Genomic DNA, 14595 nt, shown 5'->3' on the forward strand with positions numbered 1-14595 from the left:
AAATTACACTGAAACTTTGAATATCAGTGCTTCAGGTGATTGGTCCATATAACGTGAATCGGCACATCTACATGCAGGAGGGGTATTGCCCATTTGGCACCTGTATGCATCAAGCAGCCTTCACAGAGAAAGCAGTACTTCTATGAATGGAAGATTCAACTTAATGTACAGATTTTGTAAATAAATTTGATATTGTTTGTTTTCCAGAATTGCTCCAGCTGAACAACCCAGCACAAAGGGGATGCTGGCACAGTATTTTGCAAAAATTAAGATAAAGACCAGGCAGATCACGGTTTACGGTGTTTACAAGCTTTCCACCCATAACATTTTTGCGGCTTTCATAAAGAAAGTGGTAACATACATGCCAAAGTTGTGCTTCAAACTACGATTGCCTCTGTCATGTATGTTTTCTCTCTTTAATGGCCTCGTTCACATGCAATTTGTGGTGTTATTACAGGGATATTTGTATCCTAGAATTAGGATAGCATCATGTTCTCTTTTTCATGAGAAAATAAGTGACTGGGAAAAAAAAAATGTTTAAAAGAATTCCAATCCCATGACATATTTATAACAAATCCAGAAAAACCCACACAGTCCTGCTGAAGAATTGATGGAAACGTACAATATTCTATGTGAGAAAGGGAAGGAACACATTACCAGCAGAAGGCTAGAAAACAGTTTGATGCAGTTTGACTTCAAAACCAAAATAATCTACTTATCGATCATCAAGACTGATGAAAGTACTGGTTTTAATTAATGTAATAGTGACTACAGATTCTCTTTGGGATTTTTTGTTGGGTACAGGTATCAGTGACTTGTGTTTCAGAAGAACATTTGCCTTGAACATAGTGATCAGTGAGAATATGGAATGCCTGTGAAGTTACTTTGTCTTGATCTGCTTCTGCCACTAATAACACCTGAAAGGTGTCCAAATACTTGAGGCTTTTATTCATGAGCTTTGCTTGTAAAGTTAGGAGGGGTAGTATTTTAACTTTCTTAAAATACATCACTAATATTTTTTGTTACAGTAAGCCTCAACTGAAAAAAAATTGAGAGCAGATTGAATAGCACACTGTTCCTTCAGACAGGAATTTTGAGACGAGGTTCAGTTCTATATGACACTAAGAATCAGTAAGATTTCACAAATGGCCCACTTCTTCATGTTATTTAACAACTTCAGTAATGGAAAAACGTAAGAGGGACCTAATGTTTCAGGTGTTCTATGGGCTGCATTTTCCTTCATCAACATAACAGGCCATTACTCTAATCAAAGACCAGTGGTTATCTAAAAGCGCGACTGCTCAGCTCCAAGCAAGAAGTTAACAACATTAACAATAAACAGTTACGACTTAGCTTCCCGTGGGAGCTGCCATGCTCTGGAGGTGGCCTGGCTCAGGCGTTAGAACCTCAGAGGTCTAGCACTAACTGATGCCTACAGGCTATGTTTCTCCTTGGTCCCTGAGGGACAGAGTATTTGCTATGGACAGGAGTAAGTTCACCTTTCCCGCAGCAGTGCGGAAAATCATCTGATTTTTTTTTTTTGGTGGTTTATACAACATTTGATCAATAATTTTGGAAACAAACAAAAAAAAAGCTACTCACTGCAAATACTTACCTATGTAGTGTAGATACATCTGAATCTATGACCTAACGTCACTTTGCAGGCTTCACTAGGTAAGGCACATCAGATTTCAGTATGATACATTAACCACACCAATTAACATTTTCCCTGGACTCATTTCATTAGCTAGCTCCTGAATAATCCTCGGGACAAATTCACCAATGGATATCAGAACTAGCTTCAGACCAAGGCATTGAGATACTACTTTTCTGCCTCCTGCTCCCTGTACGTGAGCCACCTTACTCTGGTAGCTCAGCAGCCTGTGGTGCAGCTGGCAGTATACCCAGCCATGTCATGAAGCAACTGCTCCTCATTAGAGAAATTAACATTCTATGTCTGACTGCATGGGTGACTAGAGAAGAGTCATCTCTAGAAACTTTATATTCTGAGGGAAGGAAAAAAAGAACAACATATTGACTGTTGATTGGCAACTAGGAGATTTTAATTGTCTGTTAAATAAACTTTTCCTAGGAAAGAACCTTCATCCAGCTTTTAAATGTATACGTGCTCTAAGAATAAAACTTTTGGATCTTATCTTCCTTTCATATTTTATCCATTTTCCTGAGCATGCAGCTAATTACCTTCTTCGATAAAAGATCAATGTCTAGCTGATTTGATGTGCATTGAAATGAACAAAAGTTATTCCATTTCATTAATTTTTGTCCATTTTTCCTGTATCACTTCTCCTTCATTGCTGAAACAATGTACTGTTCCATTTTACTATCATAATAGTTTAAAATGTTTTGATTTCAAGGTTTTGTGTATCACTGTGGTCTATGTTTAATGGAAGTGCAAATTTGCACTACTTTTCTATAAACGGTTCTTCAAAGAGAATAGTAAAGAGGGAATATATCTCCCAAACAACTTCAAAGACTAACCCACAAATTTTATTCTTCAAAGCAAGAAACTACCTTTTTGTTGTCCTAACATACAAAAATAAGAATAGCTATAGTTACCAAATATATACATCTGTAAATATATTTTAGTTATAAAAATGTTTATATTTATAGATGTATTTATATATACATTTATAAAAATATATTTTAGTTCTAATCAAGGCACAATGCCAGGAATTTCTCAGACTTTTGTCTCTAACTATACTAGAGATCAAAACTGTGAATATGAAAGTGTAATACAGAGTTTGCATGTGAGGTGACTCTGATATTAAGTCCTCGTAAATATTTTTTATTATGAAAGGTGACTAAATAGCATCAGGAGATACAGACTGGGAAGGGTGATAATTAATTAAAGAAATTCCTGACAGTACGAAAGAATGCAAGGTGAAGCATTAGATATGAGAAATGTCAACACTTCTAAGATGATACCAGTCTTCCAGTAGCATAAAAATACCTCCAGTGTTGGCAGGGGAGGAGGAATAAACAAATGCCAGAAATTCTTCCCTGGTTTTCGCCAAGGAACCATTTTAAAATTAAAACAGAACTGTACATTCATTTTCAAAATTCTTACCTTAACAGATGTTTCAGGAAGATAATGTGGATTTCTCAACTTAGTTGTAATGTAAAAGCGGAATTCAGGAGCATACTCGATAGTGGAGTCCCCAAGGCACATGCATATAATCCCTGACTGCTTAAATGTCTGTTTGAGCAAAAGTGGCTCTAGGATAGGATCAAGTTCTTCTCCAACATTCTCCAGTAGCACTTCAAAATAACATAAGAATTAGTAGGACTTTATAGGCATTCATAGTACTGATTGTTCTTTACAATATATATGTATAATGGGTATTTACAGTGTGCAAACAGTAAAATCATTAACTGAGCAATATCTAGAGATATGGTTAATGTTTATTAAGAGTGCTCAGCTGACTGAAAACTAAATCAAAGAAATGTACCTTTAATTTATTTTCCTAACATTATGTCAATTTGCAAAAAAAGCAACTAAAAGGCTATCACCGTTACTGCTGCCAATGGCTTAGAACAGCAGTTTAAGGATACCATTTTTAAAAGGGAAGTAGCAAACCAAATGGTACATGCCACAGAAGTCACGGGGGGTAACTAAGTCTGCTTCAATTTTCACTGTAAGCATATGAGATTGTCAAAATCAAAAAAGAAATAATGGAGAATAAAAACCCCCAAACACTTTCTTTACATGTAGTCCAGTTAGCCACCGAAAAATAGCTGGAGTTGTAGCAATGTGTTTCATTAATTTATTTCTGTTTGAGAGTAATAAGACTACTTGCAATAAAGATTCTACAGAGAATACAAGAATTGTGAATGATCACAGCCTAGCAATCTGGTATTTATACTCTTGAAAAGCCAAATAAAACCAGCATTACTTTTTAGAAATAAGATTATTGTAACACGAAAACAAAGAAATGGCAAATCTCATAAAGCAATTAAAAGTTGAACTGAATATTATATTGTGCTGAAGTAACTTATAACCTGGGGTGATTACTTCAATTACTGTAGTACTAATTTGATTCAAAACAAGAAATTTTTTTTTGCTGTTTTCCTTAACTATGAGGTTTGATACTCACTGGAGCTTCATTTTTTAGCTAATTGTGCCCCCTCCAGGCTCTCCTGTAATTTGCACTTTCATTAGCAATTAACCTACCAGGACTGCCAAACTGAATGCAATTTTCCAGTGTTGTAACAAACTGAGGGTCGCTGAGTTTGATTATATGCAAACTATTGGCTTTTTCCATGTTCTTTATCCATTTATTTGCTTGACCCTGAGGATCTATCATCAGAGGCCATCTTCTTGCATTACTGAAGGGAGAAATACAAACTTTCAGAACGGACATACAAGCTCTTCAAAAGTTTACCTCAAGGTACATCTTAAGGCAATTTATTCCCTTTTTTCATTAAAATAAAAGCATGTCAGTATGAAATCGTAGTAGGGCACATACTCAGGTATAATCTTTGATGAATTTAAGAGTAGTTAGATGAATCTTAAAGTTCTCTGTTTAAAAAAAAAATAATTACTTTCAAAGAAAGTTCTTAGAATAAGACTCCTTACTTCCTAGAAAGTTTAATCACATTTAATTTTATAACACTTTCAAAATAAAAATATTTTGGAAAATAAAAGTTTTGAAATTTTAAACAATAAACAGCTTTAATACCGTCATATGCATAAGTGAGCATTTTCAAGTGAAAACCAACAGAATTTTCCACTAAAGAGACATTTTAGAGTTAAAGGGAAATATATAAGCTTTTAATCCTTAAGCAGCAATGGACAAAAGAACTTCTGGATTTTATTTTTGGCGGACTTAGTAACTATTTCACAGATTTTTTTACAGTATTCTCTACCACATGTAGTTACATTACCAAGATATCTAAGACTAGTGACACACTTCAATGGTCAATTACAATTACAGCAATAACCACCTAAATTAAAAAAAACACAAACATCTAAGCAGGCAGAAGTGAGAATTCAAAAATCAATGTGGTCCTAAAAATCTGCATCAAGGGGCCCAGTCAGATCCCAGTTGGTTAGGAGATATAATACAGTCTGCTACTGGAAGGAAAAAAGAGCAATATCTTTTTTTCCAGGTTTTTTTCCTGGTTTTTTCCAGGAAAAAGAAATCTTTCAGACTACTTCTGTGGCCTCTATCATCATTAGAAGTTAGCTTTCGCACAATGACACTGGCATATTATTTATCATTAATAATTTTTTTAAAATTGAACCTATCTCTCTTGAAAAATTCTGATTCACAGATAAAACACAATGTAAACATGTCTGCATCTGTTTTCTTATTTTCCTTTAAGATACTGAAAAAGATGAAATGTATGCAATTAAGTTAAAACAGTCTCATTTTTGTCTGATCTTCAAATATACCTCTTCTTAGAAAAGACGATGTTTTATTAAAGCTTTCCATAAATTTTCAACAGAAGGTGATAACCCTTGTATTAGAAAAAGGTACAGAGCAAGTAGTTGTAGATACAGTGTAAGTTCTAAGAGACCGTGCTTAGACAAACTTCGCTCCGGCAGCCTCGCTCCTCGCACACTTCAGTTTCGAGGCTGCTGGTGGGCAAACGTGTGCGACACGTTACAACCCCCTTTCAAGAGAGTCATTTGAAAACAGGCAAAGCACACTTTAAGAGAGAAAAATCCTTTACATTCTCTGTTACAATCTCTATTCCACAAAGTTCTTACTAGGGACCAAGCATAGTTGTAAGGCCTATTTTGGGCATGTAAATGTACCACCACACAACAAGAAGCGTGCAGCCCTCAACCCAGGGGTCCAGCCACCGGGACCCGGGTGCAGGTCTGTGAGGCGCAGCTGTGCGATTGGATTATCACTACCGAAAAAATACCAGCTGAGAGAGACTAGATAAGCAAAACTATGCAAGATCTAGAGAGTGAAAACAAGCTGAAAGGGAAGTTGGTTGCTTGGGACTCACAAGAAGTTATGGAACTTTGGAAAGAAGAAAAAAGCAGAGATTGTTTTTTTATTTTTTTGGCAACGGCTGTCAGATCTGGCAGCTGGGCAAGCTGAAGAACCAGAACCTTCCAAGACGCTACAGAGACCAGCATCCCCGACGCAGGGTCAGCCCTCTGGCCAGCACAAACTCGCAGTGTTCTGGATGCAGCTATGAGGTTTAGCTCAGCAGTGTTAGTCCTATCATGTACGTGGCTTGGTGAAAAGGTAATTCTGAACTCTGAAATCGTGACTGGTCCTGCTTGCAGAATCTCTGCACAGTAAAATGTGCCCAAATAAACGTGATCCCTTAGAACAAGGAGTACATATGGAGGCAGGGAGCACAAGCACCTCAGGTTCTTTGGACTGAAAATGGAGATTGCAGAAGCAAGACAGCAGAGATTTAGGAGCACAAGTTTTGGAAATGTACCATGTGTGGCAGTAGCCTGGGATTATACATGGGATGCTCCAGAGGTCCCTTCTGTGTTACGGATAACCACTTGGGCTTGGGAGTGACCATTCACCAGCTGAAGGCAGATGGCTTTCTTCTCCCTTGTAGAATGATTTAGGAAAACGGGTCATCTGGAAGGGACCCTGTCCAGCCTACCCACGAATGAAGAAAGCTTTCACAGGCAAAATACCTTGAAAGATTCAGGAAATGCATTTGTAACCCACCAGGACAGGGTGGTATCTAAGCAGACATGAAGAAAATTAAAATGTGGGCTTTGTAAAGTTACAAGTATTTGAATAATTTCATAAACACAGACAAGGGCAAATTTGGAAACACGGTAGGTCTAGAGAAGCAAAGAGAAGGTTTGAAATCCCAACACCTGTCAGAGAAGGCAGTAGCATCTCCAGTCTTAGAAGGTGATCTCACAGTAGGTACCAGTGTTCACCAAGGGATCCAAAGCACACTGAAAGAATCGCTGGGCTCCCACATCCCTTGGCGGCTCAGTTGCTTATGAGAACCCAAAAGGAGACCCAAGGGATACACAGCCAGGTGATTTAATTTAAGAGTAAGGTGATACAAGGTGACACAGCAGCTACAAACAGTAAACTGAACACAGTAAACTTACACATCAAACACATTCTAAAACAGATTTGCTCATAATAAATTTGCTAATTTTAAAACAGGCATTTAATATTTGAGAAACCAGTAGTATGTATTTCTTTCCTTAATCACTTCAAAGTTTCATGCAGGTATTATTTTCAGCATATCTTATTTCAGACTTACTGTGTAACAGAAATGAAATACTTAAGACTGAATAACTGAAGAGTGGTTCTCTAATAACAGCCAAACACACATAGCTTTCATCAATGATAAAATAATTCTTCATTGATGGGAATGCATAAGCAGTCACTGTGTACATGTTTGCAAATTATCCTTTAACAGCTCTCTAATTCTGTTTTTTTTTTAAAAAAAGTTGTTGTTATAAAAAGTTAAGAGCTGCGTTTTATATGGTACCTGGGGTCCTAATACAAAATTAATCTGGCCATAAACTCGTAACTACAGACACAACAGGTATCAACAATTTGAGGTAGATTCTATCTCACATTTCAAAATTAAAAGCTATCATTATTTAGTTTTAAAATGCTAATCATCTTTCCATTAGTTCAAAGAGAATTTTGATCAAAGCTTTATAGAAGTGAAATGTTAGGATGTACCACAGAAGTGTTGAATTCATTAACATTTGCCAACTGTTTAGTCTGAGTGATTGAATTTTTAAAGTAATTACTGTATCACTAAGTTACATACAGAATCATAATACCAGCATATATCTTCTGACTTCAATAAGCAGCTTTGCTTCCAGAAGTACAATCAATGCCAATTTTTAAAGTCAAAGGACAGTACACTGAGGTCCTTCAGCTAGTGCCTTGTTTTTGTCTTATGTGTTTCATTTTGCACTTTGTCAGCTGTCCAGTTGCCAAAGCTGAAATATTATCCACATATCTATGCTTCCAAAAGGTAACGCTATAACATACAATTTCAGCTATGTGTGCACCTTAACATTCACTCTGCAATAAAAGAAGTATCCATTCACCTGTGCTATACAACATCAGACTCCTCAGAGACAAGAATTTTCATGTAAACAGCAGCAAAAATTAAAGATTTGTATTAGTAAATTTCTGCAGTAGTGTACTATAAAAAAGATGCATAAATAAATGTTAGGTACACGTTATCATAGACTTGAAAACTGTTAACCTGGCTATGGAAAAGAATTATAAGAATTATTTATTCATTATTCAGGAAAGAGACCCAACAGACGTGAAGTAAACAGTAGCAATCACAAAGAGACAAGCAGCTAACGCAGCGCTGTTCCACAGCCAACTCCGCTTCAGCTGTGCTAAGAGCAAAACCTAAAAGCTGAAAGTCAGCAGCAGCGCACTAGCAAGCATACTGGGCAGAACCGAGGGGCTCTTTGTTCACGGTCGTAACGAACACAAGGCCAAAGGAAAATCATAACTGCTCGTGCAAGGTCACAAAGCCTAGCCTACTGCGAGCACCCAGCTCTGCGTTTCACACGGCTGTCAGTGCCACACGTATCTCAGGCATCAGCAGGCACGTGAATCTAAAGCTGATCACCAGTGAGCTGGAGATATTTCTAGATGTTAAAACATTAACAGGGTTAGTTCTCATGCTCCACACTGTCATACAACTCACTGATGTCTGCACTGACTGTGATACCCGACAGATAGCAGATAGATACCTCTGCCCAGACATAGTTCTAGTGACTGATGAGAGACACAGACATGCATGTATTAGACCACCACGTAAGAATGTAGAATCATCTTAAAAGCGGAAGGCAATAATATCAGAGTCAGAATTCATGGATCCATGTTTTCTGTCTATGAGGAATTTTGCGATTTCAGAATTTGTTTTGCTTTCCAAATAAGAATGAGAGTATCTTTAAATATGCAGAACTTAAAAAATGTTTTCAATCAAACAATGTGTTACTAGAGAAAGTCAAACTATTTTATGTGGATGTAACTTAAGATAATTACAGAAGGGAAAATTTAAAAACAAAAAAGGGATTTCAAAATGAAAAATAAATTCTTCTTTCCTTATCAGAACTTTCTTCAACTTGAGATAAGACCATTGTCATACTAACTACATTATTTTAATGTAAGGAAGCTAGAATTGCAACTGCCAAGCTTTTAACTATAAATAGAATTCAGAAAATTCCAGCATTCCAAAGATGTAATCAAGTTTTCTGCTATAAATTAACATTTTACTTTTTTTTTTTTTCCTTAAAGTTCTTTGAGGACTGGACTAGATGCAAAGACGACTTTGTGGTGCCCCGCTCATAATGCCTGTTAAAGAGGTCCCTACACTAACCCAAACCCCAAAGCTCCCTGCTTTTGTCTAGAAATATGCCAGGCTGTCCTGCTCCAGAAGGGACCTAGGAATGACTGGTCTGTATAAAGTATTGCTAGCTAGGGGAATGAGGCCCTGAAAAAAACAGACTCCAAGTTAACAGTACAGATACACCTTTTCACCTTTCATCAAGTATCTAACCCCGTATCTAACCATCACGTGCCAAAAGTGATGTGAAAGCACACATTTCTGAAATCAGAGGTTACTGCACGACAGGCATCTCCCACCGCTGCTTGCTGAAGCCGTTTAGAAGTACACAGAACAAGAAGTTCTTTAGAAGTACACAGAACAAACGGCAAGAAACAGAGGAAGAAAGTGGCAGGAGCGTACGGTGGGGATCATCCTCTGTAAGAAGGGAGACTAGAAATTCTCTCCTTTCTAGCTTTTTGCACCTCCCTTACTGCCTTCATTAGAAGATATACACAGGCCTTTTTTTGTTGTTTTGTTACTGTGTCCTAGCAAAATAAAAGATTCAGCTCGCCAGTGTACAAACCAATACTTCCAAAATGTCAGGGCTTTACATGCTAAGTATGTTACAAGCCTAAATATTAAAATCTCCTACCAGCTGGCAACATAAACTGGAAAACTGTTTATAGAGAAGTAATCAAGACATTATCCATAGTATTTCCAGTGCCATCTTAGGGAAAAAGTGTGGCCCTCATAGAAAAATTAGCAAAATAATCTTCAGTACCTCTGCAGAAACACCTCTTGGTAGCAACTGATGCCAGCATATTTCTTAAAAATTGAAGAGCTTTTAGCTTTTTAAAAGGAGAATTACTTCCGTAACTGTTGATTATACTGCAAGAATAGTACTCAAACTTCTATTCCTGAAGCATTCTAGGATGTCTTAAACTGAGCAGTGTGTAGCATGTTCAGGAGAAAAAAAGGAGGGGACGGGGGAGAAGGTATCATTATAGGAATCCATAGGAGTTAAAAAGGAGAGAAGTGAATTCACAGATTTAAAAACTTTACATTATAAAAAGTATTATTAGTATTTATCATAAATGTAAACATTACAGTCATTTTATAACTCCGGTTGTTAAACTGGATATACAGTACAAAACTGTCACCAAAGAAACAACTGAAAAGCATGTTGTAAGAAGCTATTTAATTAAAATTATTCAGTGTGTATATATATATATATATATATAAACACATGCATAGATATATATAGAGCTATATATTTACTTACGAGATAATGATGCCATTATCAATAGAAAACATGTCAGAAGGTAGTCCAGCAATATTCCAAGCTCTGATCTCCACTAGGTCTCCCAGGGTATTTGTTAAGGAAAAATCATCAGAACAAGGAATGTCTTTTGTTTTACATAGCAATGCCCACTCTTTAGTTTGCATCTAGATAAGAAGTAAAAAAACAGTATTAACTGAAGTCTGCCTATTCACAAAATTTTCAAACAACATTTTTCAACCTATTTTCCTTAACAGTTGCTACATACAAGATCACTGTATTGTCAAATGGAAAGAAACTCATCCTTCTGTATAAAATGTCTAAAAACGTCTCTAAAAATGCCTTCATATACAATTCCTATACATGAAATACACATTTATTTGTATATAACTGGTATCAGAGCCTTGGTATGATTTTATTTACCATTTTAGCAGTAGTCTTCTATACTGTAAAATGAGTGTAGAAGAAATGCACATATTCTAACAACAACAACAAAAAATAATTAAAATCTTCATTATTTAACTCTCAGGGCACACATGATGAGTATCTGTCCGCACTTCACCAAACTTAACAACTTAACGATCATTTAGAGTGGCTTTTCACTTCTCTGTATCATCTAACTCACTACAGTTGTGTAAACTATACAGGTTTGTATAATAATGAAGACCCAAAATTTAAATATGTAAACCAAAAAGCATATTCCACTAGGAAGAATGCTTCTAAAGAACAAAACTGTAGAGAAATAGCATGTTCGTAAGAAGGGCACAATCTTCTATAAAAGCTATGTGTAAGGTCAAAGAAATATGCTGTGGTATTCTAAACTAAAAATGAGCTGGCAAAGGCTCAAGCCACAAAACTCAGACATGTGGTGTTTAAGGAAATGGTCCCAGAGCTGGACACATCCACAGAGTGCTGAATGAAGGGTTCATCGATTTGCATAAAACAAAGCTGATATTCCAAAAGATGTTGTAACAACTTCTCCTATGAAAACTGCAGGGGGAAATAACCCCAACACAGCAGCAGCAGGTGAAATGAAGAACTGCACAAACGTGGTTATGCTATCCAGCAGTTTCTGAAAAAGATACCTAACGCACGCGTCTGCACAATCGTGAGCGTCAGGACAAGCAACCATGAAGCCACTGCACGTTCATTTGTAGTGAATATCATGCAGATGTCTCTGCCTTTTAGGAATATCATCCGAACCTCTATCTACACTTCCCTGGAACACGGTTCAGGACCCCTTAACATGTTTCACCAAAAGTACCCCCACCCACCCAAACGCATTATACACAACGCAGGTTATAAGCATAACAGAGAACGCTCTCAAAATTATGTTATTCAGAATTGTAAAAAATGCAGACTATCTATTTACACTATAAACAATCACACTACAAACTCTCACTCTGTAAAGTTTTAAAATAGTAACATCACAACATTGACACTATGAAGAAAATAATTGCTTGAAAGAACAGTACGAAAAATTTCTAAAGCAAAACGGACAGAGGATGTACATTGAGGGAAAAGTGGAAATAAGGATTATATCAAATTCTATGTTCAAATGAGGTACATTTTTTTTCTCTCTCTCAATTTTTAGCCATTTTTGATACCCTGGACCTGATTTTCAAAAGAAATCAGCATTGATTTCTTCAGCTGCATTCAGCGGCAGGTTTCGGTGTTCAAAAACTTTCAAAGTCAAGGTAACTTTGACATCCAAAACGTGCTATATCTAAAATCAGCTGTCATGTCAAAATCTGTTTGCATTCAGAACTTCCGTTTATTTCACTAAGAGTTACAAGCACAAGTCTGCTGTGTTATTGAGCTGCTAGATCTTTTCTCTCTTTTTGTACAGAATTACTCCACTTTCAGAACTGGCTTAATGGTGCTGCTGCTGAAATAGTAGCTAATTTGTTTTTTCTTTTGAAGTTAAGGAGAACTCAGCCACTGAATGGAAGAGGAGTAACTAGAGCCATGAGGTATAAAATTACCAGCAATTGCTTTAGAGAAGGAAAGTAACCAAAGGACTCCATGCTTTACACAGAAGTACTTTACAGTAGAATGAATTTTTTTTCCCCCAAGAGTCTTACAAACAAAACTCAAAATCCTACAATACAGCTTCAGTTCCACTTACAAATCCTATTAAAACATATTTTTTTAAATATGAACTGTACATGAGAAAGAAAAAATAATAAAATCTAGATTATTACAAAACACGGGGACAAAAATGACTGTATGTATTACTTGTCTGTAGCTGGATGTGAAGGCTCCTAGGTAAGCCACAATTCCCGATGAAATAAGTACATCCCCGGTCAGAGTGACGTACTGCCTTCCCAGCTCCAAAGCACTCTCATGCCAGCGAGATTTCTCCCCCCCAAGGCCACCAATCAACCGTTCTGCTCGCTGTAGCTTCTTGCTGCATAAGTCAACCTCAGAATAAAAAACCAAGGTTGATTATATTCCATGATCACTTTAAAGACATTTTACAAATATTAAAGCATTCAAGGATTACTTTCCTGTGCAGATGTTTTCTTAAGCAATTTCACCAAATAGAAATAAAATACCTTCTTATTATAATGGAAATGTTTGAAGAACAAAAGCAATCTCAGTACCAGCACAGTAAACTATTCAGTTACATTTTCATCCAAATAAAGGAGTATGGACCAGGACAAAACACGCCATTCAAAACAGCTCTGTCTGCGACATGGGATATACTAACAGTCAAAGAAATTATCTACATGTCATAAGACAAACAAAACACCTTAAAGAGATCAGTGTCTCATGAAAGTAGGTACATTCTTTTCTGCAAAAAACATCCTTATGAATACATAATCTGCATGTCTATTGTCAGCCATCTTTCCAGGCACGTTTATAATCTAACAAAAAAAATATGATTTAACAGGAATTTAATCCAGCTCTGTTAGGATCCTTTACTATCTAGTAGAGACACATTTCAGCCATGGGATAGGGGGAAAATGATGCCAACTCCTGCTGCTGCTACAATCCTCCCTCTCTCCTGGTAACCATAGCAGCCAATTTACACCACAGTAACAAACTGCCTGTGTAATTTATCCCTCCTTTCTACTTCCAAACCATATCAGGATGCAGAAGAAACACATAAAGAGCTGACTTTAACTACAGACAAGAATTACGACTCCATTTCTAATTCAGATACTATTTTTGTAAAAAAAAAAAGCTCAAGATGATGTACTGCAACTCTTAAAAAACAACCAAACTGAACAAAACCAAAAAAACCCCCACCTTCTCAGCGTTGCCTCTTTCTGCACACATAACAGCTACTCAGCAGTCAGAACAGAGTTCACCAAAAACATTCTCAAAATTGCATTAGCACAGGAGACATCAATAAACTTTCAAAACTTTAAATGTACTGACTTGCAAGTTTATAGATGAATCAAACTCTTAGTACAATCATTGAAAATTTATCACCTTACAAGAAATCAGGTACGAGCGAGGATGTAGGAGACGGATATCAGTTGATAAATCCTTAACATCTACATTTTCTATTACTTTAAAGCATTTATTCCCCATGCTCTGGTCATTTATAACTTCAAAACCATTACATTAAAATAAAAACTGGTTATCTGAAAAGTACAGATTGTCAAACATATTGACAGTTAAAAGGAAAAATACCATTTGACAAAGCGGAAAATTTTAAATAACTTTTCTGGTATCTGTAGAACAATGGTTCTTCTTTTGCATCATATACCTGATTTTCCAAGTCAGCCTTCTCTTGTTTCTTGGATTCCAGCGTCTGCTGGAGTACAGACAATTTATCTTGAACCTCCCTCAGGTCTGCTTGTTTCTTTCTTAGGTCATCCATGGCAATCTTTAATTTTCCTTCAGCTTGATTCAGCTTTAGCTTTTTGGGTGCAACATCTTTTGTCACTCTAAATGAAGTCAAAGAAGAAATTAAACATCTGAAAGATAAACACTTACTCTACGGTTACTATTAAAAAATGAACATAGGAAAGGTGAAGCGAAACCTAGCAACTTAGTAACTCATGCAATATTTCATT

At 36.5% G+C, this 14595-nt stretch overlaps 1 protein-coding gene across 1 annotated transcript in view; it reads right to left on the minus strand.

The window, feature by feature from the left end:
- Window positions 1–14595, minus strand: part of DNAH7 (dynein axonemal heavy chain 7) — a 111913-nt gene that overhangs the window by 25567 nt on the left and 71751 nt on the right. The window contains exons 44-48 of the mRNA XM_040603717.1: window positions 14286–14466; window positions 12803–12988; window positions 10568–10731; window positions 4193–4347; window positions 3089–3279 (exon numbers count right to left, since the gene is read on the minus strand). Of these exons, the coding sequence (XP_040459651.1) occupies window positions 3089–3279; window positions 4193–4347; window positions 10568–10731; window positions 12803–12988; window positions 14286–14466 (877 nt within the window). The remainder of the gene's footprint in view (window positions 1–3088; window positions 3280–4192; window positions 4348–10567; window positions 10732–12802; window positions 12989–14285; window positions 14467–14595) is intronic.

The sequence above is a fragment of the Falco naumanni genome, chromosome 8 (assembly GCF_017639655.2).
Source record: "Falco naumanni isolate bFalNau1 chromosome 8, bFalNau1.pat, whole genome shotgun sequence".
NCBI lineage: Eukaryota > Metazoa > Chordata > Aves > Falconiformes > Falconidae > Falco > Falco naumanni.